Genomic DNA, 17,721 nt, shown 5'->3' on the forward strand with positions numbered 1-17,721 from the left:
GCTTCCAGTTTGAGGGTTTGCAAAAGGGCTATAAACGGTTACATCAGTAAAATCTTCGCGTTACGGAAATATTAACGAAGAAAAAAGTGCACAGATGGGTGTGATGGCCTGCCATGGGAAGACGCCGATTGATTAAACAATATACCCTGATAAGCCTAATAGTAGCACAGTAACACAGGCCACTCGTAGAAATTAAAGCATCCCAGGTTCTCCCAGCAAGAATTTGTCGAACTCTTAAATGAGTCAACTTGAATTCTTTCTTTGAATAGCTTGTGAACCTTTTGCGCTGTGCTTTTACCAAGCTTAAGTAAAAAACATTTCTTTTCTACCTTGTATTGTAGACTGATGTGACTATATGTTTTGCACCGTTTTGGGCAATAAACTTAATTCATGGCCATTTTATGAGTAGGGGCCTGAAAGGATAAAATGGGAACTGGGATTTTGCCTCTTTTTTTACAGGGAGAATAGATTTGGATCACTGGGACTGGGAATCACCAGACAATAGGTACGGGTCTGGAGTTAGGAAAAACATTGGCTGAGAAACGAGATTTGGGCAAAATGTGGGCTGGAAATGGATTCATACCTCCCCTCTCCCCTTCAGGGCCCTATGTAAGTTAAGCGTCGATAATTATTAATTTTGCACTCAAAATAGACAACATGGGGTCTCCAACTGGGTCAGACAGGTGTGTACCCCCGAGCGGTGATGGCAATCCCTCCCCCCTTCCGAAAAATTATCATAACAGAACTGATAGTAAAAAATAGATCGTCTTGGTATTGTGATTCAATTCTCCGTCGGCATAATAAAATTCAAATTACGATCTTTTTGCTTATGGTGTAATTCAATTATAATGTTGTAAATCACCATTGTCTTATAAAAAAGCTTCTACCAGAGCGAAAGAAAGATCAATCTTTCAGCCCCATTTATAACGCGCGCAAGCTAGCGAACGAAAGCCCAAGCCAAACGTTTCCATGGAAATACTTTGCAATTCTAAGCGATGACAAGTGTCCATTTGGGTTTTTTCAATATCGGTCATAATTATTGGCAATCATTAATAATGTGACCACCTGTTTTTTGCCGACTTTTGACAAACAGAATGTATTTATCGTTGTCAACCTTCAAGAAAAAGCAATCTATCTTTTTTGCTAGACAGCAATTAACGAAGAACTGAAGTTTTTTGGTGGTGAAACAGGCGACAATATAAAATCGAACATATTTTTTTTAGTCTTGGTACAGAAACGTATTTGATTGCGTGCGTAATATTTTATGTATCTCGAGTTGAATCCCAGAAAAAAATTGAAGAGATCGTTCCCAAGACGATCGTTGCCTCGGGGTTGATAAACCCTAATCGACTTCTAAAATTGATGTTTTGTCAGTGAATCTTCTAAACAGACACAAAGTTCAGTTTCAAGTTGGGCGTGTTTATTTGATTTTTCTTGAACAAAATTAAAGCACAATTTGAGCGTAGCTAGCTCCATTGTAATCCTGGTATTTATTGTCCTATTCGCTCGCAAACTCTGTTAAGAGGAGTTAAAATTAAAGTTTTTATTATAATTACGTTAAATCTTCTCTTCGTAGTTAGCTGGCGATAGCAATCTGAGACTGGTGCGAAAATCGAGGGCTGTTTCATTTCTCAATTTACAAATACTTGTAGTATGTACATTTACATATTATAGATCAATTTGAAGATTTAATTCTCATCCCTGTAAATTATAATCTTAATTTCTTTCTGTACATTAGTTGCATGGCTTTTCTAGGGCCATATGAGTTATATTTTGGCTTTTGATTTCAATTGCAATATTCTCAATATTTTTTTTTTACTTAACTCGTGCGAATTGTTTTAATTCCGATTTTTTTTCGCTATTTACTGCTGGGGGCTTCAAATGTTCTTTCAGACAAAGCAACAAAACTGATTCACGCTTAGAATTTTTGTTGAGTTTGCTAAATCGATCATACCGAAACAATGCTTCTCTTTGTAGCGTTTGGACAGAATCTTCACATCTATTGTGCATTTGTTTATTTTCTATGTGCTTGACTCCGTTCGCCTTTGAGAAAAAGGTAAACTTTGGTGTCTAATTTGCGCAACGTGAAATTGTAAATTGTTGCTTGCAAATTACCGTAATCTCGATTATAAAAACTCAAGGATAAAAGAAAATGCTATTTTCTGTAGCGTACAAGCGCTCAACACTATTCCGGAGAATAGTATCGCGGCTTGGAGCTGCCTTCCCAAAAATAATGTCTTCAGTTTTCTTCACAAAAATAGAAAGTATAAATCTACCTCTGTAAACATTCAAGATACATTCTGTCTGAAAATCCCGGCTTCAACGAAGATTACGCACAGTTTTCGTTTTTCACGTTCGATCGCCAGAAATCAACTCGCGTTGAAAAATAAGCTTCAACTACGGTCGATTTCAGTCGTGAAAAGTACAAACACTACTATAGTACGGAATAATTACTGCCTAAAGAACACATAATCATTGAAGTGGTTCCATTTTGTTTCTTCGCTTTCGGGGTCGTAGCCCGCTCCACCGGCGGAACTAGTGATAAGCTTGAACCCTCGATCGTGTAACTGATCGAAGGCTTTTTCCAGGTAGTTGTGCTTCAGATAGAAACGGTTTGTGTAGCGGTGAACAGCATCGTCGCGGTCTGGGTCTCGCGTCTCGTTAAGCCACTCGCCGAATACCTCCCGCGCTAGGGCAACATTTCCGCAGACCAAAATTCGTTGGAGCTTGCGAAATTTGACATCGGCTACACCATCACGCCCAAATGCGTATGTCCCGCGAACACCAATAGATAGGAAGCCAGATGGCCGCGCGTTGATATCCCTGCCAGTTTTCACTCCGCGCTCGTGGTCGCGCTGCAGAGCTTTAATTATGCCCTTCAGCCGAAAGAACTCCGCTTCTACGAGTAGTCGGTCCCTTTCGTTGAAGTTCTCCGGCAGAGCAAGCTTGGAGTTGCGGAGATAATCCAAAATATAGCGGAATAACATACCGTCGCGATCGATGAAGAACCGGCCACGGGAATCTCGAGGGATCTTCTGCTTGCCGCTGAACATTGCGCTCAATAACGACTCCGGATCTTTCAGTAGCGTTGGAAGCGATGTCGTGTATAGTTGTCCACCCACATTCAGTTCGACAACGGCCGGTAAATTCTGGTCCGGTGGCGATTCCTTCGGAGACTGCATTTTTTTCGAGACTTAGAGAAAGAAGCTAAAGGGGAATGAAAATTTGTCCACAACGATCTAGTGTTAGCAAAAAGTAAATAATTGCTGTCTACATCACGCACGCGCAATTGTTTCTTCCGATTCTGCGGCAGTATTCTTTCAGCAAAACATCTGCTCGTCTTTTCAAAGACTTTATTTCATCGTGTTATGTTCCTCTCTTGGTTCTATTCACTAAAAGGAAGATTCAAACGAAATCAAGCCAACACGCCCTCTTCGACTGTAAAAGATAACTTTCCGTAATATGTGCCTTAAGTTTTGACTTATCTTCAAACGCATTTTTTTATGAGTAATAATTTAGTTTTGGGGAAAAGTAAGAAAAACATTATACCCAAACGTTGAATTTATTACCAAGAAACACAATACAAGCTTTTGCCGAATCGATTTTGAAAATGGAACTAAGATTTAAGCGAATTTCAAAGCCTTAAATTGGTACCGAAATGTGATTACATTTTAAATCGGTTGAACAAAATCGACTGCTATATTCAGCGATCTTTTTGTTTAGAATACTTACTGCGGTAAAAGGGAATTTGCATTTCAAAACAAAGACGCCCGACTTAGAAGTTCAATTTATACCGTCAGCTTACTGCACGTTTACCGCAGACATATCTGAAATATACATGAAACCAACGACAAAACTTGCGCGTTTTAGTGGCTGTAAAATTTAATCGTAAAATTCCAACGGCGTTTCAAACAGCTATAAGAAAATGTTTATGAAGTTTTTATTTAATATGCGGTAAAAAAGAAATTGTCAACGCTGTCGGCGCATAAATTAAGCATGTTGCATATCGTTAGGAATTGAAATGTGTCACAAACACTTTGACCATTATACATTGCTTTCATTTGCAGTCGGGTGATTTTTTATTTTCTGTCCACATAAAAGCGACTTGAATTATGGTATAGTTGATTTTGGTTTTGTTTGATTCGAAAAGGTTTTTTAGGGTCTTGTTTCGTTCAAATGTAAGCGTTTTTCGCTTTTCGCTTTCGGTGGAATTATGCGTACAGTTGCCAAATGTATTTTCAATGTATGAATGGGTCGTTAAATGCAATGGAAAGTTTAAATGGGGCGAAAGCAATTAACAAAAAAAGCAAAAGCTAGACGCGGCTCTTCTTTTATTCGCCCACGCTGGCCAAACAGTCTTCTCCTCTTCGGGGAAGCATATGGTGATCTTTTTTTAAAGCAAAAAAAAAATTGCGGCCAGTTTGTACTTCGTAGCTTTTTTCTTTGTTGAGATTCTGTGTCAAATTTAGGCGTCAATTCAGATTCATTTGACAAAACAGACCATGATATGTTAGTGTTTACGCGTGAAAAGATTTAGCGACATTTATAGCCGAAAAGAGACGTTCTTTCTCAATGGTAGTTTCCCTTTTTTATTTTCACGGTCAAAACGTTGTTTAATAGAATTTCAATTCCATCTCAAATTTTGAAACAAAGGAACACAATGTAAACGAAATTAAACAGCGAGGGAAAAGTCATCCCATCTGCAGGGGGTTTCCTGTCCCGGAATCCCGAAGGAATTACGAAGATCTTCGTTTATTTTCGGGAATCTTCGGTAAATATCTGCTGAAAGTGAATGACCTTTTATGCATAATAACTCATTTTTACGATGACGAGCGAGCTAGTATCGTTCAAGTTTCAAAAATAACTTGCCCTATAGATTTATTTGATGTACTAAGCAAACGTTAGTGATGAGAGGTAAACTATATTTACGCCAAGCCGAGGATTACGTATACAATTGCACTCAACGAAGTAGAACTCAATGGTTCTTTTTTACAGTCGACAGAGATTTACATAAAAAGAAGATCTGTTAGTAAAACTGCACTATAGTAGGTTTTTTTTATGACCTTAACTAAGAAAACATCTTTAGCAGTCTTAACTTAATGCTCTTAATAAATTCTGACGCTGACATATTTGAGCGTAAAACAACGCTCATAATGTACTTTTTTAACACGTCACGCACACGCTTCCCCAGACCGAAGGACAAACTCACAACATTCCGGTCTAGATGTGTAGTTTGCAGAGTTAACTGCCTTGACTGCAGTTTTACCTATTATGACCAAACGAATTAAGGAACAACAAAGAGCAGTCCGTTTTGCGACAAAAATTTGGTTTGGCCATGATGTGGATTTCAATCATGCCGCTGTGGTGGACAAGTCAGGCGATTACCACAAGAGGCTTTTCCTAGAAGGGTGGCATTCGCAGAGGGACCAGAATGCGGGAAATGAACACATAGACATCCCTGATATCTATAAGTCACTTACATAATGCTCCATTGGGCATACAATTTCTTTTCGGAAACAGCATAGTATATATGACCTGAGACGTAAGAACTGTTTTGTCCTGCCCAAGCCAAAAACAAACCTTAGAATAAAATCAGTTTCATACATTGGCGCAAAAAGGTGGAATAATTTGCCTAATGCCTGGAGAGCTAAAGATAGCTTAGCTTCCTTCAATAAGGAACTGAAGGCCAATAAAAATCTTGATATTGTAAATAGAAAATTGTACATAGATAGGCTAGTGCATGTATATATTGTAAATATCTTGTATATTGTAAATAAGTTTGGTTAGTATTCGTTTTTGTCTTAGTGTTATTTTTGTTATGATTATTTCTTATAGTTAACATATACACGACCACATCAGCTATGCTGTAAATTTATCGTGTACTTGAATAAGTCACTCGCGCGCGTACAAATGTGTAACCGTTAAAAAAGCGGTTGTACAGGCCCGCAAATGATCCCGGCCCGCAAATGATCCCGGGACCGCAAATGATCCCAAATTGGACCGCAAATGATCCCAGTACCGGAAATGATTCATGTAAATGATAAAACAAAATACTTGGAATGGCGTGGACTTTATAAATAGTCTATGGATGTATATTTATATAAAAAGACAAGTGCCTCAGGCATAAACGCAACAATAAAAAGCGGTGAAAATACTGCGCGAAATAACAACATTAACATGTGACTATCTAAGTTTTTCGTTTAGAAACCGCACCTGAAAAACAAACATGAATCTTCGAAAATACCCCTGCTGTCTAATTAACCACGCAGAATTTTTTTAATGCTCAATGCTTCCTTTTCCTTGGAAGTGCACAAGATTTCTACGTGCGAATTTTGGAAATTATGACACAATTGTAGTTTATATTTAGACCATTATTTGAAAACACATTTCCCTTCACAATTCGCTCTTGCAAATATTAAATAAAATGCAGTAAACGATGTACGCGTAGAGTTGTCACTTTTGCACGTGCTACTTTCTTACTGTCAACCATCTCCGCCTCTGTACTGAAAGCTACGCGAAAATGAAGTAAGTTTTTTAAAAAAATTTCAGTTGTGTTTCCTGTGTCAGTTTAATTTCAGTGACCTGATAAAGACATTCAAATGAAAAAATAAACCACAGATTTCAAAGAGAGTAGCTCGATAACAAGGCGGCCGGATGATTGAAATCAGCATCAAAACTCAACTTTCCTCTAGACTTGAGCCTCTCTATGAGTACCCAGTCTTCGATTTCTTTGCAACATTTTTATCAAACCTTCGTTTTTTAAGCATACCCTCGTTTTTATCTTCGTTCGTTTTTTTTTGTCGTGAAATGTGGTGAAATGCCAAAATTCAGAAAATTACAGATATTTTCTTAGTGTTTACGAGTTTTGACAGCCTTATAATTATCGGAGTGTTCAATTTGATCACGAGAATTTCGGTCAATTTCAGATCTTCGCTTCAATCTTGAGATCCTCGTTTTTCCGCGGTGATCTTCGCGTCTTCGATTTCTTCGGAAATACTCATAGAGAGGATCAGACTTTTCGTCTAGACACAATAATTGTCACTATGAACGCTGCGTGACTGCGTGTGAATGAATGGCTATCAGCTAAAAGCATTTCGCCGCAAATAAATTATCCCTTGGTTCTTGGTTGGAGAGAGAGTTCATATTACTGTTGGTTGGATTGTAAAATTTGTGCCGCATTATAGGTTAGTAATCGGCGCATATTTAACAGCTATATCGATATTTTTTAAGTTTTGGTTTTGAATTTAAATCAATCAAATACGGTGCATTCTCTTTCGTTAATTGTTTTTCTTATTGTTGTTCATTAAGTAAATTTAAATCCCCTTTCCAAATTCTTTAGTCCACGCTTATTCATCATTTACGGTCAGGCGACTGTTTCCGGCTCGGGGATCATTTGCGGTTCGATTTGGGTATCATTTCCGGTCCTGGGATCATTTGCGGTCCAATTTGGGGATCATTTGCGGTCTCGGGATCATTTGCGGGCCGGGATCATTTGCGGGCCTGTACAGCGGTTGCTTTTACTGCCATGTTAACAACCGAAGAAGAACGAAGGTTCTCGGTCGAAACATCTTGAAAAAAGTACATTATGAGCGTTGTTTTACGCTCAACAAAGTCATCGTCAGAATTTATTAAGACCATTAATGTCAACTCTTGACTGCAATTTTGGTATTTCAGCCTAAACTTGCCTTGGGAAATGAGAAAGAGTTCAACAATTGTTTTCCTTATGGAAATAATGCGCTACTTCGATCAGAAAAATTTTGACAAAAGTAACGAGAAGTTGAGCATTGTCATAAAATGTCTGATTTCAAGATGTTATCACGGTGACTATGGTAACCGCGATCAACAATCACCATGGAAACTCTACGCATCTACAAATTCGCACGCGTTCAGTTGTTCGTTGTATTACCCTACAATTGGGATGGAGGGAGGGGGAGGGTAATCGAGAGGAGGGCTTTTTATAATCTTGTAGGCTTGTTGTTTCAAATCATAAATCAGTAAGGTACATATAAAAGATCTAAAGTGGACATTTTTAGTATTTTAGTGCTGTTTGGTAACAAACTTTGACAAAATAGCAACAGTCATAAGTAATTGTGAAGGATGAATACTTTTATTAGCGTTAAGTTTCATTGTAGCCTGCGAGTAGCAGGACGTGACACAGAATCTTTGATATAGTCCGGACTATACCGGGGTTTAGATCGTCTGCAACGCAGGCTAGTTTCCTTGTTGCTTGTTCGTAAATTGCCATGATTTATAACCCAAGAAGGGCGAGGGTATTCTAAACTAAGATTTTGCGCGCCTCCCCCCCCCCCCCCGGCCTCCACTTGCTGATTTTTCCCTTTGCTCGCGCCTGTACCCTACTATAAAGTAGCCTAATCACAGGTTAGCTTGATGTTTGAGCTCCCCAAAAGTTACATGGGGCTCGATTAGAGCGTCCTTTTGTTTCCAAATTAAAGTAAAACCAAACCAAACCAAACTGCGATGCTCAATAATTGAAATACTAAACACGTGTTAGCTCAAATGCTCAGTTTATTTTCACGCATTAAATTTGAGACATACAAAGAGAGGACATCCATCTCTTGGACATACAAAAAGACAGAGATCGAGACTGTTACGCTCATGATGTGTGCCTCCGTTAGGAAAATATTTATTACAATCAATTTATTAAAATATAACGATTGACTGTTTTTTTTTTTTAACTTATTGGCGTTACTGAACGTTATGGAACTGTTAACAATTAAGCAAGCTCTTGACATCAAGTGATATTCTCCCAACTATTGTGAGAATAGTTCGTTCGTTCGTTTGCCAATCATATCCTAATTTCGTCCCCGGACGCCGCGATCCTTCTGGTCTGCGCCAGGAATCGGGACGTCTGGGCTAATCTGAAAGCCCGTCGAAAAAAACGACCAAATCTGATTAGCTGTTGAAAACTTGTTCGTTTCACTATCTTCGGCGTACGCGCACAACCAAACAGGTTTTGGATTAGCCCAGAGCCAATGAATTTCCTGACCGCTGGTCTAGGGGAACGCAGGCTCTGGGAACGAGATTGATCGTATCCGACTGCATAAAAATCTAATAAATTCAAAATCCGCGGAGAAAGACCAGAAATCTATGACTGACGGACTTTCAAATTGGAACTGGCCATCACGACCTCTGGGGACGAGATGATTCGTTACTTGGTCTCACAGCTTGGGATAGAAAGCAAAAGAAATACTTACTGAATATCTTATTCCCCTCAAACTGAAAATCAATATAAAAAGCAACCTTACGTTAGTGGGTGGATTGGTAGTTTGGATTAGGTTAGGTTGCAACTGACAATAACCTCTCTATTGGTGTAATCCCTCCTTATAGAAAAGAGTTCAAAAGAGGGATATTTATAGGGTTTTGTCAAAGTCCGAGCGAGCGAGTCATACGAGTTATTCCGGCTAGCCTAAATAACACATTGGTTAGCCTAAATAGCACTGAGGTTATATTAACCTAAATAACACTCTGGTCAGCCTACAGTTTATAGTGAGGTAGCTTGCAGTTGGCCTTTATACTGGAATTAGGGATTTCTGGCTCGCATGGCTCGTCTTCTGGCTAACATGGTTCTCTTGAAGATCAGCTTCAAATAGCACTTCAGTTAGCCTGAGGATGGTTCCCTCATTTATTATAGGTAAGTTGCTTTCTCGCTAGCTGGCTCCCACTTAATACAAAATCATATCTTTTTATTGTATAAGGTTTTCTACATCTTAGGCGTGCACGAAACGTCCTCTTGATTCAAAAGATAATTTCTTAAGCTTCAGTTTAACAGTTGTTTTACGAAATGGAACTGAGTCATGTGAAATACGACTTTTAAGAATTTGATGACCAACCTGTTATTATCAGGATCAAAACAAACTAGTGGTATGAAAAATACAGAATATTGATCAAAACGCGAGAACATACCGGTCCAGCAAATACACACGCCAAGGAGACCAATATCAAGATAACAATGGTCTTCATTGTACCTACACATACACAAGGAAAAAAAAATTAGAGAAAAGAAAAAAACTTCATCATTCTTTCCTCATCTTAAATATCTTAGATTCTCAATGCTCTAAATCATTTCAGAATCATACATACAATAAATTGTATATTCAAATCCAAATAACATACGAAATGTTTTCAAATAAATCAGGATTACTTTTTCACATTATGAGAGATAGTTTTGATGTTGTTGGGTAACATTCATCGAAAGAGTCCAATTTAATTCAATTTTTAACTATATAAGAATGAAAAGCATTTTTTGAAAATGTGGCAAACAATCGCTCGCTGCAAGCACCCCACATTCAACCTATGCTATTACATAAGAAAAGTTAAACTCAGTGACCTTTTTTAAACTGTCTGGAAAAGAAAGAACATTCTTAACCTACGAAGTAAACAAGTAAAGTTACTTGTGCAGCTCCTGATACAGCTAATTATCAATATATATACTCACGGTTTAAATTTCTTCCGTAAACGACACACTTGTATACTGTCGAGAAATCACTGATATCACAAAAGCAACGCTGTTTATATAGTGTGGGGTTGTTATGAGGGTAAATAGATGACTTAGCAAAAACTTCTGACAAAAACAATGTTACTTACGTCTTTCTAAAGTAATTCTGTCAGCAAATTAGCTTGTTTATATTAATTACTTCGTTGTGACGTTATTTACCAATTTAAGAAGCGTCAAAGTACTCTTGAAAATAGCTATTAGCAAGAAAATTACGTAAACGGAGTGATTTTACTTGACCCGCAAAATAGGGTATAAAGTAAAAACCATTATTCCTCCCTAAATCTTTTGTGTTCTGATTCTATTTTGGTATAATAGGCACTGAGCATTAAACTCAATTTTAAGTAAAATCACTCTAACCAAGAGGAAAACAAACACCGGCGGTTAATGCCCCATTTAGTATAATGATTTAAAGTGTCCGTTATATGACTTATATGGTTCGCTTAGCTAAGTTACCCGTACGTTGTTCCTTGTAAATTGGCTCATTCTGTCATTAGGCAGTTCATTTTGACGATTTTGTTTGCTCTTTTTATTTCGAAGAAAGAAATAGTTGGCATAACCACACTGATGATGATAGCCAGCAATAGTTTTTGCACATCAGCTAATCGCTTGTATTTAGCTGGATTTATTAATCGAATTTCTACATATCGCCCATTGATACTGTCATGTGTGTTAATATGTTTGTAAAACAAGCTATGATAGAACTGAATGCCATCAACATTTTTAGCAGAAATTGTTGGTTTATTTATACTCTTCGCCATTGAAATTTCATTTGCTTCTCTGTTCACTGTGATGTACTGAATATCTCAGGTGTATCCACTGTTTCTGCTAAGTACGTTTTGTGTGAAATGGTAAATTACAGAGGAGTCCAATATAAGAAAGGTAACGGGGTAAGGTTGAGTGGAAAAAGGAAAAAAAAGTAATTTATTTTATTCGTGATGCCGACAGGAGAATGGCTCAGAGTGACTCATCAGGTTTAGTGTTAGCCTTGTGTCATCAACATAACCTCTTTATCATATTTGCTGGATCTCAAATAAAAACGTTAATCTGAAGTATTCGTTCTCTTTGCGTCACTCTCTCCTAGATCCTAGCCAATAGAGTCATTAATGATCACTATCCGTGAGAGAAATCAACTTGCTATCCGAAGATGTTCTGCTCCGTGGTTTTTGGACAAGTTAATTCATGGATATTCTATACTTCGTGATTTCAATTCGCAGAAGTAAGTAAGATAGATAAGAACCGTTGCAGAAAGGATATTGTGTTCCCAACTCGCCAGGAATTTGTGTTACACGAAATATACATTTTTGGATTTATTAATCCGTGTTCAGATCAACAAACCTTTGAAGCAAAAATTAATAGAACACGCGAGGTTTCGGAAAAAGGTAGAAGTGAAGAAAACTGTTTTTACTTAACGGATTTTCTGTGTAACTGTTTGAAGTTTACTAATCCAATCCGAACTAAAGCTCTGCGGGGAGATGTAAGAGGCGGGGGGGGGGGGGGGGGGAGGTGGAAAGCTCACAATCAATCATTCTGTATGAAAGTTTATCGCCAGTAAAGAAATGATGTTTCTTTAAGCCGCGTTTCGGTTTCAAACTCCTTGTTGCTTGTTCGTTAATTGTCATAATTTACCACCTTAGAAGGAAGAGGGTATTCTAACTGCCTTTCGCGAGCGGAGAGCGCGATCTGCCGAGGAAGATTTCGCGTTCCTCCACCCCTCCCCGCCCTCCACTCGCTGATTTTTTGCTCTTCGGTCGCGCCTGTACCCTACTAAGGAACCTGATCAAAGATTATCTTGATATTTGATCTTCCCAAAAGTTACTCTTGCTTCCAAATAAAATCAAAACCAAGCCAAAACAAACGAACTGCGATGCTCAATAATTGAAATACAAAACACATGTTAGCCCAAATGCTCAGTTTATTTTCATGCATTAAAATTGAGACATACAAAGAGAGGACATCCCTCTCTTGGACATACAAAAAGACAGAGATCGGGACGGTTACGCTGCCACGAGAGCTCACAGATGTATGCTGTAGGCCTCTGTTAGGTAAATATTTATTACAATCAATTTATTGACATATAATGATTGACTGTTGTTTTTAACTTATTGGCGTCACTGAAAGTTAAGGAACTGCTAACAATTAAGCAATTTTCTTGACATGCATGCAATGATATTCTCACAACTATAACAAGATTCAGAATTTGCATGTTGACATCAGACATCAGTGTTAGTGTTCCTTGCAACGGACGAATTTACAGTCACATCCGGGACACGGCTCGCACATGTAGCCTGGGCCACAAGTTATGCCCGAGCATATATTATGATGACATTCATCTGACTGATCACAGTGTGCTGGGCAGAAGAATCCTGCAAGATAAAAGACAAAAATTATTTCGCTCAAATTTACACTAAGGTTTTGCTATTTTGTTTTTGTTTTGGGTTGGTACAAGAGAAAATAAGGTAATAAAAGTTAAGTCTGTTTCCTTTGGCTGCTTAGCACTTGTGGTTTATTTCTTAAGCAAAGAAGTTCACTATTACGACATTGCCAGTCAGGAGACTGCTAATGTCGACTAACAAGCGCCATACATTTAATTTCTGCTATGTTTTTCAGAAGTATCAGTTTTGCAAGTTACGATATTTTTGAAATGACCCATTAGATGTGTTTCATATTTCTGAAAAACAATGGCTTTCCAAGTCAAGGAATTATTAACTTGCATAATTAACAGTCGTGCACATAACGACATCGCGGCAAGTTTATTCTTAAAGTAACTTGTCATAACACCAGTAAGATAATGTATACACACTTTCTTATTCGCTCCAGAGGTTTACTTCTTTCATACATTTGCCTCAAATTTCTTCCACGAATTAAAAGACCTTAAAAGCTCCTTTCTAATTCAAACTTACCTACTTGAATCTGTGGAAAAACAAATAAAAAGAACATATTAGAAAAGCATCAATTCAGTCAAATTGGTGAAAACGATCTAGCGAGCGTTGGATAATTTTGATAAGCAACATGAGACTGTTATGTATGTGTCATATTATTTATCCATTTAGACTCAACTTGCCTAACTAGCAAGTTGAGAGGATCGAGGAAAAAATGCAACGAATATATATAAAATAGTTATAAAGACGTAAGAACTTACCGATCCAGCAAATACACACACCAAGGAAACCAACAGCAAGAAAGCAATGGTCTTCATTGTAACTACACGAAACAAAAAAACGAAAGAAACGTTTGGAGAAAGGGACAAAGAAACCTCATTTTTCATTCGTCATTTCCATGTATTTTATAGATACTATCAATTGCATTTGCAAATAAATTGCAACCGGGCATTTTTAGTTTCTGCTAACAAAAACGTTAAGTAGCTGGATAGCTGGATAGCCCCTTAGCTTAACATGGAATTGTAGTTCACTACCTCGGGTATAATTCAACGAAAAAGTGCAATTTCATTTAACACCTTGGCTATGAAACTAAGAATAATACAGAGCATTTTTGCAGCATGGGCAAAAATATTTGTCAATTTTTCCAACCAACGTTCTTATTCAGTAGCAGTGCAGCTCCTGATTCAGCTAATTAACAATATATACTCACGGTTTAAATTTCTTCCGTCAACGACACACTCAGTTGTATACTGTCGAAAAATTACTGATATCACAAAAGCAACGCTGTTTATATAGTGTGGGGTTGTTATGAGGGTAAAAAGATGACTAAGCAAAAACATCTGACAAAAACAATGTTACTTACGTCTTTCTGAAGTACCTCTGTCAGCAAATTATCTTGTTTACTTTGTCGTGACGTTATTTTAGCGTCAAAATACTCTTGAAAATGGCTATTAACAAGAAAATTACGTAAACAGAGTGATTGTACTTAAACCGCATAATACACTATGAAGTAATACAACTTGTTTCTCAAAAAATCTTTTGTTTTCTGTCTTGTTTCTGTCTGAGTATTGAGCTAAATTTCATTGTTAAGTAAAATCACTCTATGACCAAGAGGAAAACAAACACAGGTTGTTAATGCTCTATATAGTATGATTAAAGCGTCCGTAACAAAGCCGCTAAGCTTGGTTACCCGTAAACATAAGTTGTTTATTGCTTACGTACGTTGTTCCTTGTAAGATGGCTCAATCGGTCATTTGGTAGTACATGTCAACTTTTTTTTTTGCTCTTTTTATTTCGTGGAAGGGAATGGTTGCATCACATTGGTGATGATGAAATCTGGTAATAGTTTTTGCACATCAGCTAACTGCTTGCATTTAGCTGGATTTATTAATCGAATTTCTACATATCGCCCATTGATAATGTCATGTAAAAAAAAATGTAATTTATTTACCCACGTGACACAGAAGAGCTCGGGAGCTCGTAAAGACGTGTACGTGCATCCAAGATCGAATTGGAATTTGGAGTGTTGGTTTTTGTGGAGGGAGGAAAACCGGAGAACCCGGAGAAAAACCCTCGGAGCAGGAACGAGAACCAACAACAAACTCAACCCACATATGGCACCGGGCCGGAATCGAACCCGGGCCACATTGGTGGGAGGCGAGCGCTCTCACCACTGCGCCATCCCTGCTCCCCCATGTGTTTCAGTGTGCTTGTGAAACAAGCTATGATAGGACTAGATCCCATCAATATTTTTCCAGAAACTGTTACATGTTACTGTTATTTACACTCTTCGATAATATTTCATTTACTTCTTTGTTCACTGTGATGTACTGAAAATCTCAGGTGTATCTACTTTCTCTGCTAACTTCGTTTTGTGTGAAATGGTAAATCAGAGAGAAGTCCAATATATGAAAAGTAACGGGATAAGGTTGAGTGGAAAAAGGAAATAAAGGCAGTAAATTTTCATTTGATTTAAGAAGCCGACAGCAGAATGACTCATCAAGCTTAGTTTTAACCTTGCGTCATTAGTATTACTTCTTAATTATATTTAATGGAGCTCAAACAAAACCATTGATCTAAAATATTCGTTCTCTTTCTGTCGTTTTCTCTTGGTCATGATCATGAAATGTTTCGCTCTGTGGCTTTTAGACAAGCGAATTCATGAGTAATTTTTACTTCTTGGTTTGAATTCATTCATTCATTTGAACAAGTAGGATATGCGATGAAAAGGAACTTGGAAAAGCGAATGTATGTTAAAGCGCAGCCGATTCACTGGGAATTGGTGTTACATTTTGTAAACAGATCAATACAATCTCTCCATTAGGGGGAGACCCTTAACTACATAATGGTTACTATAGATGACTTATTACCGTCATATCTTGGGCTCCCTTAGTATTCTGTGTTTGGTTTTTGGCCATGTTTGTTCTTTTGAAGGCTGCCTTCATTTTCGGTAGTCATGACCATGTTTGGAAGGTCACGTGACCAGAACACAAAACCCTAAAAACTCACACAGTTTACATTTTTCTCCGTTTAAATGAACACCACGCATTACAGTGACGGCGGAGCATTTTTCCAACTGGGGGGGCTGACTAGTGACTTAAAGTGGGGGGAGGGGGCTTAAAATACTCTTCTCTTAGGGACGGACCATTGTTTTTCTAGAGGGGGGGGGGGGGATGAAAAATATTGAAAAAAATTGTTTGCAGGGCCTAAAGAGACAAAATAAATTGTTTGCAAACATCCGATCATATGTATTAAAAAAATAGTTTGCATAGAAGTCAGAGAAACTTGTAATAATCTATCAATGAAAAAAAAACTTTCAAAAATGACAGTATGAGACTAAATGTATATAGACTAAAAGTATGAAGACTAAAAGTATGTAGTTGTTTGCAGACAGTATACAGGGCTCAAATAAAATCAACATTTTATTTGACCAAATTGAAATTTTAAAGTGGTCATGTAGGCAATAAATTCAACTAATAAATTAGTAAATAGCTGATCCTTTTCTTAAAAACAGTAACTTTATATTGCAGCAATTAAATATGAACAGTATTTTACATTACATTGAATTTAACTTCATAAATATCTATATACCCGTATTTTCTCAATTAAACACCCGGGGCATTAATTTTAAACTTAGCCTGGTGGACCCGGCATTTATTTGACTCCTGCAGATTATTTGAGCCCGGTGTTATTAAGCAAGGGGTTTAATTAATTATTTTTGACAAACATGTATCCATCAAATATACCTACAGCTTAATATTACTCAAATAAATACCTCAGGGGTCTATTTTCAACTCTACCTTGGAGACCCGGCGTTTATTCGGTACCCAGTGTTTAATTGAGAAAATACGGTTAACATAGTTATTCAAATATTATAAAGGAACTCTTCGCTAACCTACACGAGCCTACACAAAAATAATGCCATAACCCATTCTTTAAAAATTGTTGAATCTTCATGCAATGCAGAAATGCTTACGGAAAGTCAAATCAACACAACAACAACAATGTTTACAGTATATAGTCTCTTGATGGTTTTTCAGGATCTTAAATCCATAAACTTTTATAAAGTTAAAAATATTCCTCATTTGATGGTTCACTTACAGAGCACTCATTAGCAGATGAGTCACTGTCTGTTCCATCACTGTCTAAGGTTGTTTCAGATTGGCTGTCAAATTTTTCCCAATTTTCCTCAAACATTTGATGTTGAAGGAAAACACATTCTTTTGCAGCCTCTAAAACCATATCTCCATCATTAAAGCTGCCTTGAGTGCTTTCTTGGGCCTTATCATTGATGCCCTGACTGCTTTCTTGGGCCAAATAATTGCTGGCTTGAGTGCTTTCTTGGGCCTTATCAATGATGTCTTGAGTGCTTTCTTGGGCCTTATCAATAAGGTCATTTTTGACAAAAGAAGACATCACCTTCTGCTCCTTCTGCTCGGCGTTGGTATTTCTGGAAGTATTGCTGTTCAGTGATGATCCTGATTGCTTTAATTTTTTTCTTTTCACTTTCTTTGCAAAAATGCAAGGACTGGACATTTAAAATTCAAGCAACGGTTTCGCTTTTTACTGCCGCCAATCTTCGTAGTGTACGTCTCAGAAAACGAAAAAGATGAGTTCAGAGGTGTTTATTGGTCGCCACCATAAAATATTGAATTAAATAATGATTGATGGCAGCAAAAGCGAACCTCCTTTTTGTGTCAGATCGTGATTAAAAAAGATAGGAAAAAAAATTGTTTGCAGGGAGGTGTTGTTAGAAAAAAATTGTTTGCAGAGGTGCATAGATAAAAATAAAAAGTTTGCAGAGAGAAATTTTACATCCTCCCCCTC

The 17,721-nt window shown here is 37.6% G+C and overlaps 1 protein-coding gene and 1 pseudogene across 2 annotated transcripts in view; both read right to left on the reverse strand.

The window, feature by feature from the left end:
• Positions 1 to 17,721, reverse strand: part of LOC144655651 (uncharacterized) — a 97,525-nt pseudogene that overhangs the window by 39,404 nt on the left and 40,400 nt on the right. The gene's annotated exons all lie outside the window — the stretch shown is intronic.
• On the reverse strand, positions 1,463 to 3,341 carry LOC144655629 (BTB/POZ domain-containing protein KCTD8-like). Its single transcript, XM_078515911.1, has one exon. It carries the CDS (start codon positions 3,180 to 3,182, stop codon positions 2,451 to 2,453), a length of 732 nt encoding a protein of 243 aa, XP_078372037.1. The 5' UTR covers positions 3,183 to 3,341; the 3' UTR covers positions 1,463 to 2,450.

This window comes from Oculina patagonica, chromosome 5, assembly GCF_052425735.1.
Source record: "Oculina patagonica isolate OP01 chromosome 5, crgOcupat, whole genome shotgun sequence".
Lineage (NCBI taxonomy): Eukaryota > Metazoa > Cnidaria > Anthozoa > Scleractinia > Oculinidae > Oculina > Oculina patagonica.

Coding starts and splice junctions, on each gene's coding strand:
- LOC144655629 (XM_078515911.1), bottom strand. CDS start 3,182: ATGCAGTCTCCGAAGGAATCGCCACCGGACCAGAATTTACCGGCCGTT.